This window comes from Pseudochaenichthys georgianus, chromosome 24 (genome assembly GCF_902827115.2).
Source record: "Pseudochaenichthys georgianus chromosome 24, fPseGeo1.2, whole genome shotgun sequence".
NCBI lineage: Eukaryota > Metazoa > Chordata > Actinopteri > Perciformes > Channichthyidae > Pseudochaenichthys > Pseudochaenichthys georgianus.
In genome coordinates, this window is record NC_047526.1 from 34,581,643 (window position 1) to 34,596,642 (window position 15,000).

Genomic DNA, 15,000 nt, shown 5'->3' on the forward strand with positions numbered 1-15,000 from the left:
GCCGTTAATAACTGTATGTATTGAAGTCAATGGCGAGAGAAAGATTATCTTTCGATCCCGTTTGAATTGTGCCACGAATTACACATATGATGTTTGTCAATTTAAAAGATAATTTTGCAAGTCGAACAAATTAAAATGTGTCGTAAAACTGAAGTAACACTTTCTTTGTGTGAAACCGCTCAATGAACTACATCTCCCATCTCGCACCACTCACCAAGACGGCCGTCACGTTGGAACATTTCACTTCTTTCTCTCAGAACGAGGCGGAAAGTATTAAAAGAGGTGAAAATCACTCTGAGTCTGGGCACGTTGAGAGCTGTGCATACACACAAGCAGTGGCGGTTCTAGACCAATTTGACTGGGGGGGCCACTGGGGGGCCAGTTATTTTCTGAGGGGGGCACAATAAATGCAGGACGAAAAAGAGAACTAGACAGTAGATTAGATTAGATTAGATTAGATTACTTTATTGTCATTACAAAAATGCAAGCACAGTGTAACGAAATTTAAGGATGGTCTAACCAGATCGCAAAACAGTCAGTTACATACACATTTATCAGAAGTGTATATACCAAAAAAGAATGATACAAAAATAAAGGTAAATAGATGGGAAATGTATAAATAGGAATAAATACACAGGTAATAATAAATAAATACAGTGAATACAGAATTGCGCTTCAGCACAGCACACGACAACAACTAGGCAGTATGGGACAGCGTGGGGTTCATTGTCAGCAGTCTGACTGCTGAAGGGAATGAGTATGAAGTAATTGCGCATAAGAAAACAATGCAATACAGTTATTGGTATTTGTTTCAGTACACTTATTTATTTCAGATAGATCTTATAGTTATTACTGTTAGCTTCAGCTTAAGTTATAGTGCAATGTTTTCTCTAACACCATATTTATATAAAAATAAAGGCAATGAACAGTTACATCTCTACTTTACATAAGGGTGTCTGCACAATCTCACATTACAGCAACAAAATCCTGCGGTTTTTGGCAAACCGAGTACCAGAAAATATACATTAAAAAAAACTTTTCATTGTTAAGGGGGCCACAGGGGGGTCAGAGGTCAGTGTTAGGGGGGCACTGGCCCCCCTGGCCCCCTCCTAGAACAGCCCCTTCACACAAGGGGAGTTAGTCGGTTCCGTGAGAGCCAGCATGCGGGACCGGGACTCTGGGATTTGTAGTCTTTCTAGTTGCGTATTTTTCATAGTCTTATATTTCAACAGTTTTACGACAAACTGACTTTTTTGACATGGAAATTATTTTTGTAAGATTGACAAACATCATGTGTGTAATTCATGGCACAATTCAAACGGGTTCGAGAGATAATATTTCTCTCTCCAACGACTTCAATACAGACTTTTTCAGAAATAAGGTCCCATGGGTCGGAAGTAGATGGGCGGGACTTCGCCTCTCTATATACCTGGCTGCTAAATCCTCAGAACTGTTACAGGATGTGTATTTTGTACATTATGTATTTTTTTTAATCTTTAATATTTTATGCATGCTTCTTGGTTAACATTAAGCTGTCTTTGGCTCTTTTCTGCTGTAACAAATGTAAATGTCTCCTCTGTGGGACGAATAAAGGGATTCTGATTTAAAAACAGTCATTAAAAAGAAAAGATAATAAAATACAAATATAAAAAAATACATGCAAATTCCTTTATACAGTTGCTGTTTGACTCTCAGTCTGACCCCTGGATTTTCTCCCTTTTGTAGCCTTTGGACCCCCCGCCTATGATCCACATCCGATCCACCATCCAGACCCTCACCTCCACCCTGACCTCTCCACCAGCCTAATCCACCCACCAGACAACACCCGTAAGGTGGGCACTTAAAGCCTCTCGGCCCCCTCCATAGAACTCAAGTTATGGAGGAGTATTCGTGCAAATTAAACTTCTGCATGTGCTCTGAAAATCTCTTAAGTCCCGTTTCCACTTCCAGCCTCTCACCTGGCTCAGATGTGATTTTTTTTCGCCAACATTTTGAAAAATCATCCTGGGCTCGGCTTGGCAAACATTCCTGGTACTAATCCGGTCTTAACCTCCCATTACAACCACTAAGGATGTGACACTGGGCTTAAAGATGGCCCCGACAGAGGGCTAGAAACATCAAGGAACGAGGATCCTCATCATGTATCCGCTCTCAACATCAGGACTGGTTTAAACGTCTCCTACGTCGCCCTCCATTTCGGACGTTTGGAGCCTTTCCTGATTACATTTCTTCCCCTTCAACTTGTCTTGGAGTTTTCCTCGAAAAAAGAGAAACTGGCAGGGTTTTTGGGGATGTGGAATTGGATGCTATTTGTGACGTTTACATCAGAAGCCAGCAGCACGACGACGTGGGTGTGGAGGATTTCCTTTTTATTTCCTCTCCATCTCCCTTAAGTCGAACAATTGCATTCAGTTAATTGTTGCATTGACACCTTTCAAACAAGCTCTTGAGATGCCAAGTGCGTTGGTTCAGAATATCCTTTTGAAGAAAACATTTTGAATCTGGAGGCGACCACATTTCTCATGAACGTCGGAAACTGAGGAGGTGGGGGGGGACAGAAGACATGCGACGCAGCAGCAGAGACTGCCTGCCTGACTTACTGCTGGATTAAGATTTTGATGTTTTAATGTCTGAGCCAAAACCTGGAGCTGGAGCTTTGCAGCATGGATCGGGAGTCGAGTCTTTCCTCCCCAACATGCATGCATTTTTTCCCCCGAATGCATGCCAACCCATTCTGTACAGCACTGGAATACTACAGTCTCCAATCCATCCCACAACAATGAAGAACTATCTACATGCAGACTCTGGTTGCTCACACAGACACACACACACACACGCGCACAGATAAACCACACATAAATGTAGTACATACACAGACACACACCACACCAATAATAAGATAATACACACACAGATACAGACACACATACTCTCACCCACAGATGATACACACTCACACACCTATTACACACAGATAAACCACACGTACATTTAGTACATACAGACAAACCCCCACACACACACACACACACACACACTCGTACCAGCCCGTATGTCATCGTGTGCCATCCTTGGATAAAAAAAAAAAACAACCCCCGAGATAATCTACGGACTAAATGGACAATAACAGATAACATTGTATTACTTAGTCATGTGTTGTTAGGTCGTTGCGCTCCTTACAGTCAGACTATATGTTATAGACGCTCCATGTAGTCAGCCATCCCATAATAATATCTGGAAAGCCATTTCCTCTGTAAGCCACAGTTCAGTTTGTCAAAGTTGTTTGCACATTATGCATTTGGGGTCTATGCCCCTTGCAAAGCGGGTCTGTTACACTTGGGTTTCTTTTAGTTTTAATATTTTAAACTCGGTTCAGGGTGTTTAATCTTTTAATTTGTAACCTCTTATTACCAGAGCAACACGTAAAACATCCACTAACTATCTATCCTCTCGGGTCCAGATTCACTTAGACTGCATTGCAAGGGGAATCGTATCTAATTTGATGACAACTCTTATTAATAGCATTTTTAGTTTTCGTTCAATTTTTATTTATAGAATCATTTGTGAGTGAAATTGGATGGAGGATTCTTCCATTAAGGTCGTGTTCACACCTGCCTCGTATAGTCCGGTTGAATCGAACCCTGGTGCGGTTCGTTTGGGTCGGTGTGAACACAGACCTCTGAAGTGAACTAAACAACCGGACTCTGATCCGCTGAAATAGGTGGTCTCGGAGCGCTTGCTTGCGAACTCTGGGGCGGTTCATCGCTGGTGTGAACGCAGTCCGCACCAAAACATAGGAAGCGTAGTATTTACGAGTCACAAGAACGCGGATGTCTTCAAAATCTTTAGCGAAAGAGTCTTTCAAGACATCCGCGGTTGTTTAGTTAAAGAGTGAAGCAGGATGAAGTGTTGAACAGTGTCGTGTAAAGTAAAAATTCTACGTCAGCTATAAAAGTCAGAGCCACCTGTCGTCGGTGAGACGCCCCTCCTGACTGCAGGACGTCTCATTATATGTGTTATAATTAGGGTTGCCAGAAACTGACCATGATCAAAATCGATTATTCGGCAGCCCTGGCGAATAATAATCGATTATTTTTTACGTGTACAAAAATACATAAAAAAATATATAAATAAAATCGATTTTTAAAAATAATATTCGATTATGGAGACTGTAACGAATAATCGAATAATCGCTGGCATCCCTAGTTATAATGTTTTTTAATGGACGTTGTCTGATTATATAATCATATGCGCGTGCCGTGTCTGTTGGTCTCCAGATTAACAGCAGCATGAAAGTGCCGATGCTCCATGGCGGAGGCTCCGGTAGAAATTGCCGGGATTTGCGTTTTTACCCCCTGAATGTCTGACCAATGGTTGAACAGCATTTCCGTGCACATGACTTGTGTTGAAAGCTTATAGGCCGTTTGAGTGTTGCCGTGTGAACGCAAACCGAACCTTCTGAGAAATTAAACAATGTAACAAACTGTCGTCTGGTGCGCACCAGAGAGCGGACTATTAGGTGTGAATGAACAAGATTCCCTTTTATGCTTTATATCGGTTTCTGTGCATGTCAATGGTCTGCAAAGGCTCAAATGAAGGCAGAAACGCCTCCATTGGACTCCTTTGTTTACTCCAACACATTGTACGTAATAGGCTAAGGGGCGGGACATCTTAAGGTCCTTACACACCGAGCCGATTTTCGGCGTCGATAGATGTCGGGCCGTCGATGAGCGGGTCGCCCTACTCAGATTGGTGTGTCCTGCACGTCGTGTCTTTTCGGCCGTGCCGACACCTTCCGCCGCCGATTCCACATGTCAAATCGGGAGGCTGTCGGCCTAAGAAATCACTCTGATTGGCTGTTCAGCTAGCGAATCAGAGCATGAGAAGCGAAATGGAAGTGAGGTACCCAAACAAACGATTAAGAAGGCAAATCTGAGATTTCATTGAACTCCAGCTCTCGACACAGGTTCGGGAAAGCCCCGTGAGCTTCTCGCTGTCGAGTGAAAATGGAACGCACGCGCTATTTAGTTTATATCACGCAGTCTGTTCTTCTTCTCTCGGTTATCACGCAGTCTGTCTTCCGGCTGTTGCCTCTTTGGAATGACGAATACACACTACCGCCGCCTGCTGGTAAGGAGAGTTATTGCCACTCACGCATGCGCAGTTCGTGCGTGCTTCTTGGCCGTCGGCTGAAGTCTTTGCGGTGTATTCCAGTGCGACACATGGCCAAGACGCAGGAGACGCGAGGCCACGTTCTGTCGGGACGTGTTCTTTGGTGTCAGTTTGGTGTGTAAGGAGCTTTAGAATAAGTCCTCTGTAAGTTCTGCATAAATCCCCCCCCCCCGGCTTCCTGTCTAATTGACAGTGATGCGCTTTGAACTATAAACAGCAGTGACTGAGCAGAACATTTTTGATGTCATGTTGGTGTCTATTCGCTTGAATTCCCTGTAAATAGAGCGTAACATAATCACATTTACATACATGTACTTTTAAACCCTAACTTTCCATTTCTAGTGTTGGTTGTTTCCTTTCTGTTGCAAACCTTTAGTGAATCTGGATCTGTGAGATGTCGGTGGTCTGACTCAAAAACACACATTTCTGCTCACTTCGTACACCTCTCAAAATGTAAATCTCTGGTCTTTCGCATATTCCCTTTGGATCCTGGTCTACTAATTAAAAAGCATTTGCACATCACTCGCAGGTACTTTTCAAAAAGCCGTATCCTCTGTTAGGGCTGCTCAATTAATCGTATTTTAATCGCAATTATGATTTTGGCGTGCAACGATTATGAAAACAACATAATCTAAATAGAACGATTATTTATTTGTATTCTTTTATTGGTTTTTCAGTTGAATTATACGTAAAGTTCAGGGTAATCAACTGTTAAAAACATACTGTTCACATTTTTCTTTTCAATAAATGTATGTTTCCAAAGTAAATCGTTTTTTAATAATCGTGATTTCAATTATTGACCCAAATAATTATGATTTTTGCCATAATCGAGCAGCCCTACTCTGTAAGTGCTCTAGCTAACCTTTTATTTTCTTTATTTGTCTGTACAATGTCATTAAATGTTTGAAAAATGGCCAATGCAAACCTTTTAAAGACTGTTATCTTTGTGTGAATCGCTCCATGTGCTGCTGGAAATTATTGTATAGTGCCGAGTTGTGTTAATTGTAGGCGAGTTATTTTACATTTTTATAACGAATATTGTCCTTTTCATGTGGCAGGGTGACATTTACAAGGCGTTCCTTTGCTTTTAACCTGTGTAGCTTAAGCTAAAGTCATCTCTCAGCTGCTTGACATTCTTTATTATTTATATTATTGCCTGGTGAATTAAAGTAGACCTACGTAAAGGACCAACAAGCTCATCGCTCCAATCTGAGAATAACAAACTGATCATAAACCAGCTATAAAAAAGAAATACCTCCATCTCTCTTAATTTTGGATTACATATCAGCTTCAGAGGAACTGTCCGCAGACTGTAAGGTCATTATTTCAGTTTTCTAACGTCTAAAACTTTAAGTATTATAACTCTAAGCGTCCCGTAACATTTCAGGAATAATTATTTTTCTGTCTTTCTTCACATCGTGTCAAATCGCTTGCGCTGTAAAAGCTGTGAGTTCACGGAGGAATGCAAGAAGACATTATTTTATTATTTTTGTAATTGTTGTAAATAACTCCTAGGACGACAAAACAAGTGACAATATTCCTCGTCGTTAATGGACTTGTTTGATGAATTGTTGTCTGTTTTAACAGTGTACATACATTTTTCATTTGTACGTGTAACATAGGAATATACAACGGCGTATTAAGGCCATTGTGGGTAAAAAAAGAAATGCAGTGCTGGAGCAGAGGGGCAACATATTAAGTCAAAACTGAGTGAAAGTCAGGTGCTTGTACTTTTCCACAAAGAAATCGCGGAAATGTTCAAATGTTGTCCGTTTTAATCAAACTGTACTTCTAATCTTGTGAGTTTTTAATCTGAGAGAATATCAGAATCAGAAATACTTTATTTAAAGGTGGGGTAGGTAATTTTGGAGAAATGTATTCATTGCTATTGGGATGTTAAGAACATTTCATGGAATAAAACAAGTGATTCTGAAGTGAATTACGTACCCCACCTTTAATGTAAATAACTCATCATATTACCCCCCTTCCTCGGCTCAGTAACTTTTATTCTTATACAATGGCCCTAATACGCCGTTGTAGAAATACCTTATTTAAATGTAATATTACTAAAAAAAAATGGCTATGATGGGCGCTTTCGACATGTTGCTCAACGTTGGTGTTAAATGATGATCACAGTCTCTAAAGTAATTTGTGTGTCGACTTTAAAATACTGGCTTACATTCTTCGTGCTAACCCGATAGCAACACCATGCTATTAACGGTTAGCATGAAGCTAACGCTCTTCTATGGGCAGGTGGGTGATTTTGAGGATCTGTGTTCTCATTACTGGATGAAATTGAGTATAGAGCAACATGACAAAGACTATTTTAGTTAGTATTTCAGTCATCGTCGTGGTTCCCTGTGGACGATCTGTAAATGAGTTGTTGTGAAATTCAACCAAATAAAAAAAGGGGGATTTGATAACTTCCTGTCTCTGTGTTTGTGTTTTATTGGAACAATTTGCAACATGTTTGATGCCGCTGGATGAGCATAATCATGTTTTACTGCATTCACTTTTAAAGATTGAAGGAAAACTTTGATGTTTTATGGTCGGAAATGTCAATGAGAAGACCAAAAGCTGCAATATGTTTGGAGGCAAATTTGTAGTTACATTTGTTTTAACAGTGTCACTAACTTCCTGAAATGCTCAGCCATTGAACTTTTTTAACAAACAGCAAAAGCACTAGAACCGCCCGTTCAGCCCGTAGCAGTTTTTTGATTGTATGTAACTTTTTTTCAATAACATATTAAAGTCTCCCAGTCCGTGACTTTTCCTGAAAGTGTGTTATGTAGCACCCTCTGTTGTTAACAATTGTCAATATGAAGTCAGATTGAAAAGATCGCCAAAAAAAACGCCATTTATACCCAAATCCGCCAGCGGGTAATATTTACCTCGTAGAAAATGCAGCGTAAACATGACGTGTTGCTATAGCAATGCCTTTTGTCTACTGCGGTTCCTTATAGACAGACAGACAGACAGTTATAGATAGTGTAACATCTTGGAGAATACAAGATCTTGGATGACTGAGCTCACGTTGAGGACGTAATGCATGCAGGTTACGTGCCAGTTGAATAAAGATGGACACTCGGAATGAGAGAAGTAGTCCGCGTCGTCTGTTTATGGAGACAATTATATGTCCATAGAACAGAACATTACAGATGGATCGATAGATAATTATAGATGGAGAGATTTGAACCTAAACAAAACACAAGTCTAACACCAAGCGTTTAAATCAGCACTCTGAGCGATATTTTATACTTCATGTTATCTGCACAAACTATGTCATATGAAAAGCTGAGAGTCCACAGATTATATTGGTATAAATGTCATCCCTGTGCGATCAAAACTCACTGTTCTGTATGATAAATAAAAGAACATTGTACCTTGAAAATCAATAGGGTACATTTTACCCGTTGGCGGTTTTAGGTATACAGCGACCTCTGGCGGTTCTAGTGTTAAACAGCGAAACAAAATTGTGTTTTTCTTTGTTTTGTTTTTCTTATTTACACTTTTGATGAGATACAATATAAAAAATGTAAAGGAGAATTGCCCTAAAACCCTCCATGGGCTTGACAATTATAATTTTCCATGCACCATATAACAGGAAGTAACTACAGTAATGTAGCACAAACACAATTTGTTTGTATCCATCTATCACAACAATGCATCCCACAAACATCCATCTGTTACTCACGTATAACGGATCAGTTATAGTCATAAGATGCTGGCGCACACACACACACACACACACACACACACACACACACACACACACACACACACACACACACATATATGTAGTACAGACACACACACACACACACACAAATAATAAGATAATACAAACAATAATACAGACACATACACTCCCATCCACAGATGATACACACTCACACACCTAATACACACACACACACACACACACACACACACACACACACACACACACACACACACACACACACACACACACACACACAGATAAACCACACAGTACACACACACATCCATAAAGCATTTGAGTATACACAATAACACTATCATTAACGAGGAGCATCCTCCCGTGTGAAATGGCTTGGAGTCGTCATAAGGCAAAATGAAAAAGGTGAAAGAAACATAAATAGAAAAATCACAGGAGTGAATTTGATAGGGACTATTTTCAGCGGCCGGCGGATGTATCCACATTCTGAGCAGCTGCAGCACAGTGTAAGTGGGAGTGAGTCCAAATAAACTACAATGTGTGTGTTTATAATGTTTTCATGATATTAGTATTGATTGATTTTTAGCAATAAGATTGTAACCTAAATGCAATTTTGAGCTCCTTGGACTTTAACTGATTATTTTCCCTGTAATGCTGCTTTCTATTTCTACACTTCTACATTTTGTAAACCAATATTGTTATTGTTACATTTCCACCCAGAAGCTGTGAGCAGAGCTGCAGGATGAGTGGCTGCTGTGTGGTTGTTTGTATGTTGAGCTTCCTCTGCAGCAGCGCTCCACTCCCAGCCTATAAATAGTCGTGTAATCCCATTAATAGCTTAGTCTGTTTAGCCGACTCCATTCTCCGGATTAGAAAATACCTTGTGTTTGTTCGCTCGCTGACCTCACTGCCATCTCCTCTCCTATCAGGAAGCTGCTGGGGGTCAGAGGAGGGGGGGGGCAAGTTTAGGGTTAGTACCCCAAAGTGTTATGATAGGAATGTATAGAACGGGTTCACAGCACATAGAAACTGACAGATGCTTATTGCATATGTCGGGCAATTTGCACAATTAGTATAAATTGCATTAATTAGCATGCAGACAATTTCAAAAATGGCTTGGTCGATTTGGACAATTTTGGTCTGGTTTTGGATGTTATTTAGGATCAATTTCGGACATTTTTAGGGTCGCTCCAAATGTCATCAAATCCGCCCACCGAGGGCACAAATATGACCACTTTCTGGTTAATAGTGCGATTTTCTAAGCCTGAAAATGTCAGAACTGGATTCAACATCCTCAAAAACCCTCAGAAATGTTCCAAATCGGCCAAGCCAATTTTTAGCTATTGTCTGCATATGCAACTTGTGTTCAATTTGCAAATTTAAAACATATGCAGGTTAGCATCCGGAAGTTTCTATGTGCTGGGGACCCGTATACATTTCTATCAAAAAACGTTGGGGTATCAACATTTCTGGGTTCACTTGAGGACTCTGGGAAATAGACTTTAATGTTGAGGATCAAAATAATATGGTTAAGAACCTGCTTAGGATGGATTTTGAAACAACTAAAGAGTAGCATGAAAAAATAAATCCCACATGGCAGCACTTAAAAGTATTATTTAAAAACAAACATAAAATGGATTTAAAAAAAACTTCTAGTCTCCAGTGCAACTCCATGCACATCATTCAAAGTCCCTTTCTTGACCATCAACACTTTTGTTAAGAAAATAACATTTCAAAATATGCATACGTAGCTATTTCCATTATGAGATTGCAGTGTAAAGAAGCAGCTTCCTGATATGTTACTTTTAAATCTAGGAACACTGCATCACATCATAGGTACTCTTGTGATGAAGGAGCGCAAGTGTTTAGTCCATGCTTGCAACACAAGAAAAGAACAGGACAACAAATAAACGGTCGTGCAGGTTTTTCAATTTTCATTCCAGAAAGATCTATTTATTTTGTATCTGTAGTTGTGGAGGAAAAGCCTCTTGTCAGTTCATTAAAATCCCTAAATCCCCCCCAAAAAACTACTGAGACCAACTTTTCTGAACTTCAAGACATTCAGTATAAAAACATTGTGTTCCTAATGCTTTGAAAAAGAGTTGCCTGTAGATGGCGTGCTCGACTCAGATAAAGGTTTGTGAAATGTTTCCACGAGCTGTCTTTGTTTAGGATTCCCATTCAGCTTTATATGAAGATCTAATTTCTAACTTTATTTATATCTTTTTCCACGCTGCTGCTTCTGGCTCTATGACTTAATCAATCACTCATCACGTGGTATGAGTGGGTTATTAAAGGTCCAACGTATTATATGTGTTTCTAATTGTAGTGAATCAAAGGAAAGAGGCAGGTATGGTTACAAGTAAACATTGTACATACTTGAAAGTCAGACCCAGTAGGCAAATCACAAACAAGTGTAATTATTTTTAGCATTAGGGTTAAAACATCTCCAAGTTTAATATTACATTACATGCAGGGGCGGCGGGTGCTGTAGGCTAGGAAATCCCAAATATTTGTGTCACTGCATCCTGGTAAAATAAAAAATATAATGTACCCTATAATGTTTGTGTCTTTGACATTAGCGCTGCTATGCAGCCACCTGTGCCCTGTACTACGAAGCCAGTTCAACAGACCCTGGATATGTTTGAGTAACAAACTAACAACAACAACAAACTAACAAACGAGATCTCGCTAAGCGGTCCTACGACGCTGGTTATCAACTCGGTAAATCAAGCCAGGGTTTCTCTCTCCAGCTGAGAGCGCGTTCACGTGAAAGGGGCGGGGTTAGCTACATTTGACCAATCACAAATAGGGACAGCGCAGCGTCATACTTCATTAATGAAAAGTAAACTAATATTAGACAAATATGAACTTTAAACATCCATGACTTAAACATATAATCCAGGATACAAGCCACAGAGTTGCACCTACAAGGTGAATACAGAACAACTGGTTAAACAATAACTACAGAGTGTGTGAAAGCCTACAACAGTTTTATGATATCACTGCCCCATCTAAGACACGGGTGGATCTGACTTTAATTACATTTGAGTTGAGTGTTTAGTCAACTTAATGTGTTGCTTAAAATAATACTTCTGCATACAGTAGGTGATGCACGGCCAGATACGGCCAAGGAAATGTGATATATTATGATATTATATGAATGATAAAGTGCGACACGTCGGCGTCTTCTCTGCATACGGCAGTTTAAACTGTATTTACTTCATCCTGTAATATGACTTGAGAGATTTAAACTCCGCACACTGAGCTCTGATTGGTCAGCAGGCGGTGCTTTCACTGAGCTGATCTCTTTTCTATAGACGCGCAGGAGGCGGGCAGCGTCAGGTAAAACAAGTTATTTAGCCTTCCCAAACCTGAGCCTCACGCGCCGCCTATGATTACATGTCATTTGTTAGACGCTTGTATCCAAAGCGACTTACATTCTCAATACTGTGGGCAATCCCCACAGGAGAAATTTGGGGTGAAGAGTCTCAGGGCCCTTCTCACTTCTCTTATTTTTCATTTCCTCGCTCCTCGGTCTCACCGGAAGTTGATTTGTCTGCGCCATCTTGAGTAGCGTCCCAATGGCCTTATTTTTGCCGGAGGAGCGAGGAGCGATAATAGAGGAGCTATAACCGCTATAACCGAGGAACCACCAGACCATCCTTCGATGAAATCCTCAGACACTCGCCCCGCCCCCTTACTGTGTATCGCTCACTGATTGGACGAGGCAGTGCATGCACTGATCTGATGCTTCTTGACATGAGAGCAGTTTCCCAGCGGGGTGAAGAAAATACATGAACCTCACGGGAGTCACTCCTCAGTTTATACCGTGTTTTGTTTCAATTAATGTTTCATTTAGTTACAAATATGTGATATATCTGAACAACAAAGTGGTCAAAAATAAGTGTGTGTTTGTGGAAATAACGGGGACGATCAGCTGTGCAGCGTCATCACAAACGGACGTCGCTTCACGTGACGCTCCGGAGGAAAGGACGTCCCATTGCTCTTAAAACTCATTTCCCTGCTTCTCGTGGTTTCCTTGCGTCTCTCCGTGCTTCCTTGGTGGGAGGGACTAGTCGCAGGGAAACGACGCAAGTGAGGGACGCAAGGAAGCTATTTAACCGAAGTGAGAAGGGCCCTCAGGGACACAACGACATGCTGACTGCAGTGGGGTTTGAACCTGGCCACTGCACCACACGCACAACCCACTGCACCACACGCCCCCCTATTAATATCTATTAAAAGACTACTCCGTTAAATTATTGTTTAAAAATTATTATTGTATATATATTGTTTTTTTTCACACTTTTTTTCACTTTAAAAAAAAATATATTTTAAATGTATTATAATTACTTTTTTAATTTATTTTATTAATTATTTATTTTATCTATTTAAAATACCAGATGATTTTATCCCTGACACGTGTATGAACAACAGGCAAGCATATTGAATATTTTTGACAAAAAATAATAATTAAGAATTCAATATATTTGAGAGCTCTCTTTAATGTGTAATATTGAGACGATGTGTACCTGGGAAAATACAGTACTTGAAGAACCTGGGAACATGGATGCACTCCTTGCTAAACAACACAAACCAATACTTCCCCCTCAAAATCTCTGCGTAAACTGGGACCAACGGACGGCTACGTCTAGAAATGGAGCGATGTGTTTATCCAGAAGTGAGAATGACCTCCAACATGGCGACCAGAGGCTTCATTACGTATGTCCCGCGGACCCCCTCATGTCCCGCGGACCCCCTCATGTCCCCCGGACCCCCTCTGAGGGATCAGACTTCATACAGACTTCATCATTTGAACCCTGGAGATGACCCTCGTCCTGATCCTGCGCCACGCCCTGAGTTTAGACAGTAACCCAAGCCAGAACAAACCCAGGAGCTAAAAATACCAACAGGCAACAGTGGGGCTGCTGTGGGACGGAGGCAGGGGGCATGGGAGGGTCTTCACATGGGGGTAGACAGGGATAGACAGCTGGAGAAAGATCCAGAACAGAACAGAGACGAAATACGACAAAAAAACACCCCTAAAATCTCAACTATCCCCTTAAAATTCACCTCCCCTTCTTGTTACTCTCTTGGATTTGGCGCCTGGTTCCTGGAGGGGATGAACTTCGCCCTCAGGCCCCCATCAGAAGGCAGATCTGGACCTGGTTCTGGACGTGGTTCTGGACGTGGAACCATCATGGAGAACCTGGAGAAGCAGCTGATCTGCCCCGTGTGTCTGGAGATGTTCTCCAAACCCGTGGTCATCCTGCCCTGCCAGCACAACCTCTGCAGGAAGTGTGCCAACGACATGTTCCAGGTGAGTCCTCGTGGGTGTTCGGTTCACAGGTTCTGAGTTATTTATTTATTTAATTTCAGAATCGGAATCAGTTTTATTGCCAAGTAGATTTACATTTACAAGGACTTTGATGTTTAATGTATATGTATAATGATGTATACATGTGTCTGTTGATTGTGTATATATAGGATATAGATATTTTATACATATTTTTATATATATATATTTGTATTCGGGATTGTGGGAAACGCTATTATGATCTCTCGGGCTGTACTCTTTTGACTCATGGTGCATACAAAAGAGGGATTTAATTGTAAAAAGAAGAAAATAAAGGACTACTACGACATTAAAGGTGGGGTAGGTAAGTTTGAGAAACCGGCTCGAGATCGCTAGAATTTGAAAATACACAACCGGAGAAAATCTGCCACTTCCTCACAGAGCCCCTCCTCCAACACACACGAACGCGCACATGACCAATGAGGGCACGAGGTAAGTTTGTGCCCCGATGGAAGGCTGACAGGCAGGTCGGCCATCTTGTACTTTTTACAGTATTACGGCTTCTACAGATGACATTTTTTTATGGATTTTTTGTCAAAGCACTTCAGATATTCATTGCTATCGGGATGTTAAGAGCATTCCATGGAATATAACAAAAAGTGTATCTCGAGCCGGTTTCTGAAACGTACCTACCCCACCTTTAAGACATGTTTACAAGAAATACAACTAAAAAAGTAAGTATAATAAAATAGGATTATTTACTAATTTAAAGTTGAAGAGCCGTGCATTTTAAAAGACAAATGTGCAACATATACAGAAGAACATGATC

The 15,000-nt window shown here is 40.8% G+C and overlaps 2 protein-coding genes across 3 annotated transcripts in view; both read left to right on the forward strand.

Annotated features, from left to right (window-relative positions):
* dnajc5ga (DnaJ (Hsp40) homolog, subfamily C, member 5 gamma a) overlaps window positions 1-7,595 on the forward strand; it is a 29,127-nt gene extending 21,532 nt beyond the window's left edge. For both annotated transcript variants that reach the window (XM_034075429.2, XM_034075430.2), the window contains one exon: window positions 1,726-7,595. The gene's annotated coding sequence lies outside the window, so the exon portion shown is untranslated. The remainder of the gene's footprint in view (window positions 1-1,725) is intronic.
* A 6,215-nt stretch (window positions 7,596-13,810) lies between these two features.
* Window positions 13,811-15,000, forward strand: part of trim54 (tripartite motif containing 54) — a 16,907-nt gene continuing 15,717 nt past the window's right edge. Inside the window, exon 1 of the mRNA XM_034076236.2 lies at window positions 13,811-14,195. Within this exon, the coding sequence (XP_033932127.1) occupies window positions 13,842-14,195 (354 nt within the window). The 5' untranslated portion in view covers window positions 13,811-13,841. The remainder of the gene's footprint in view (window positions 14,196-15,000) is intronic.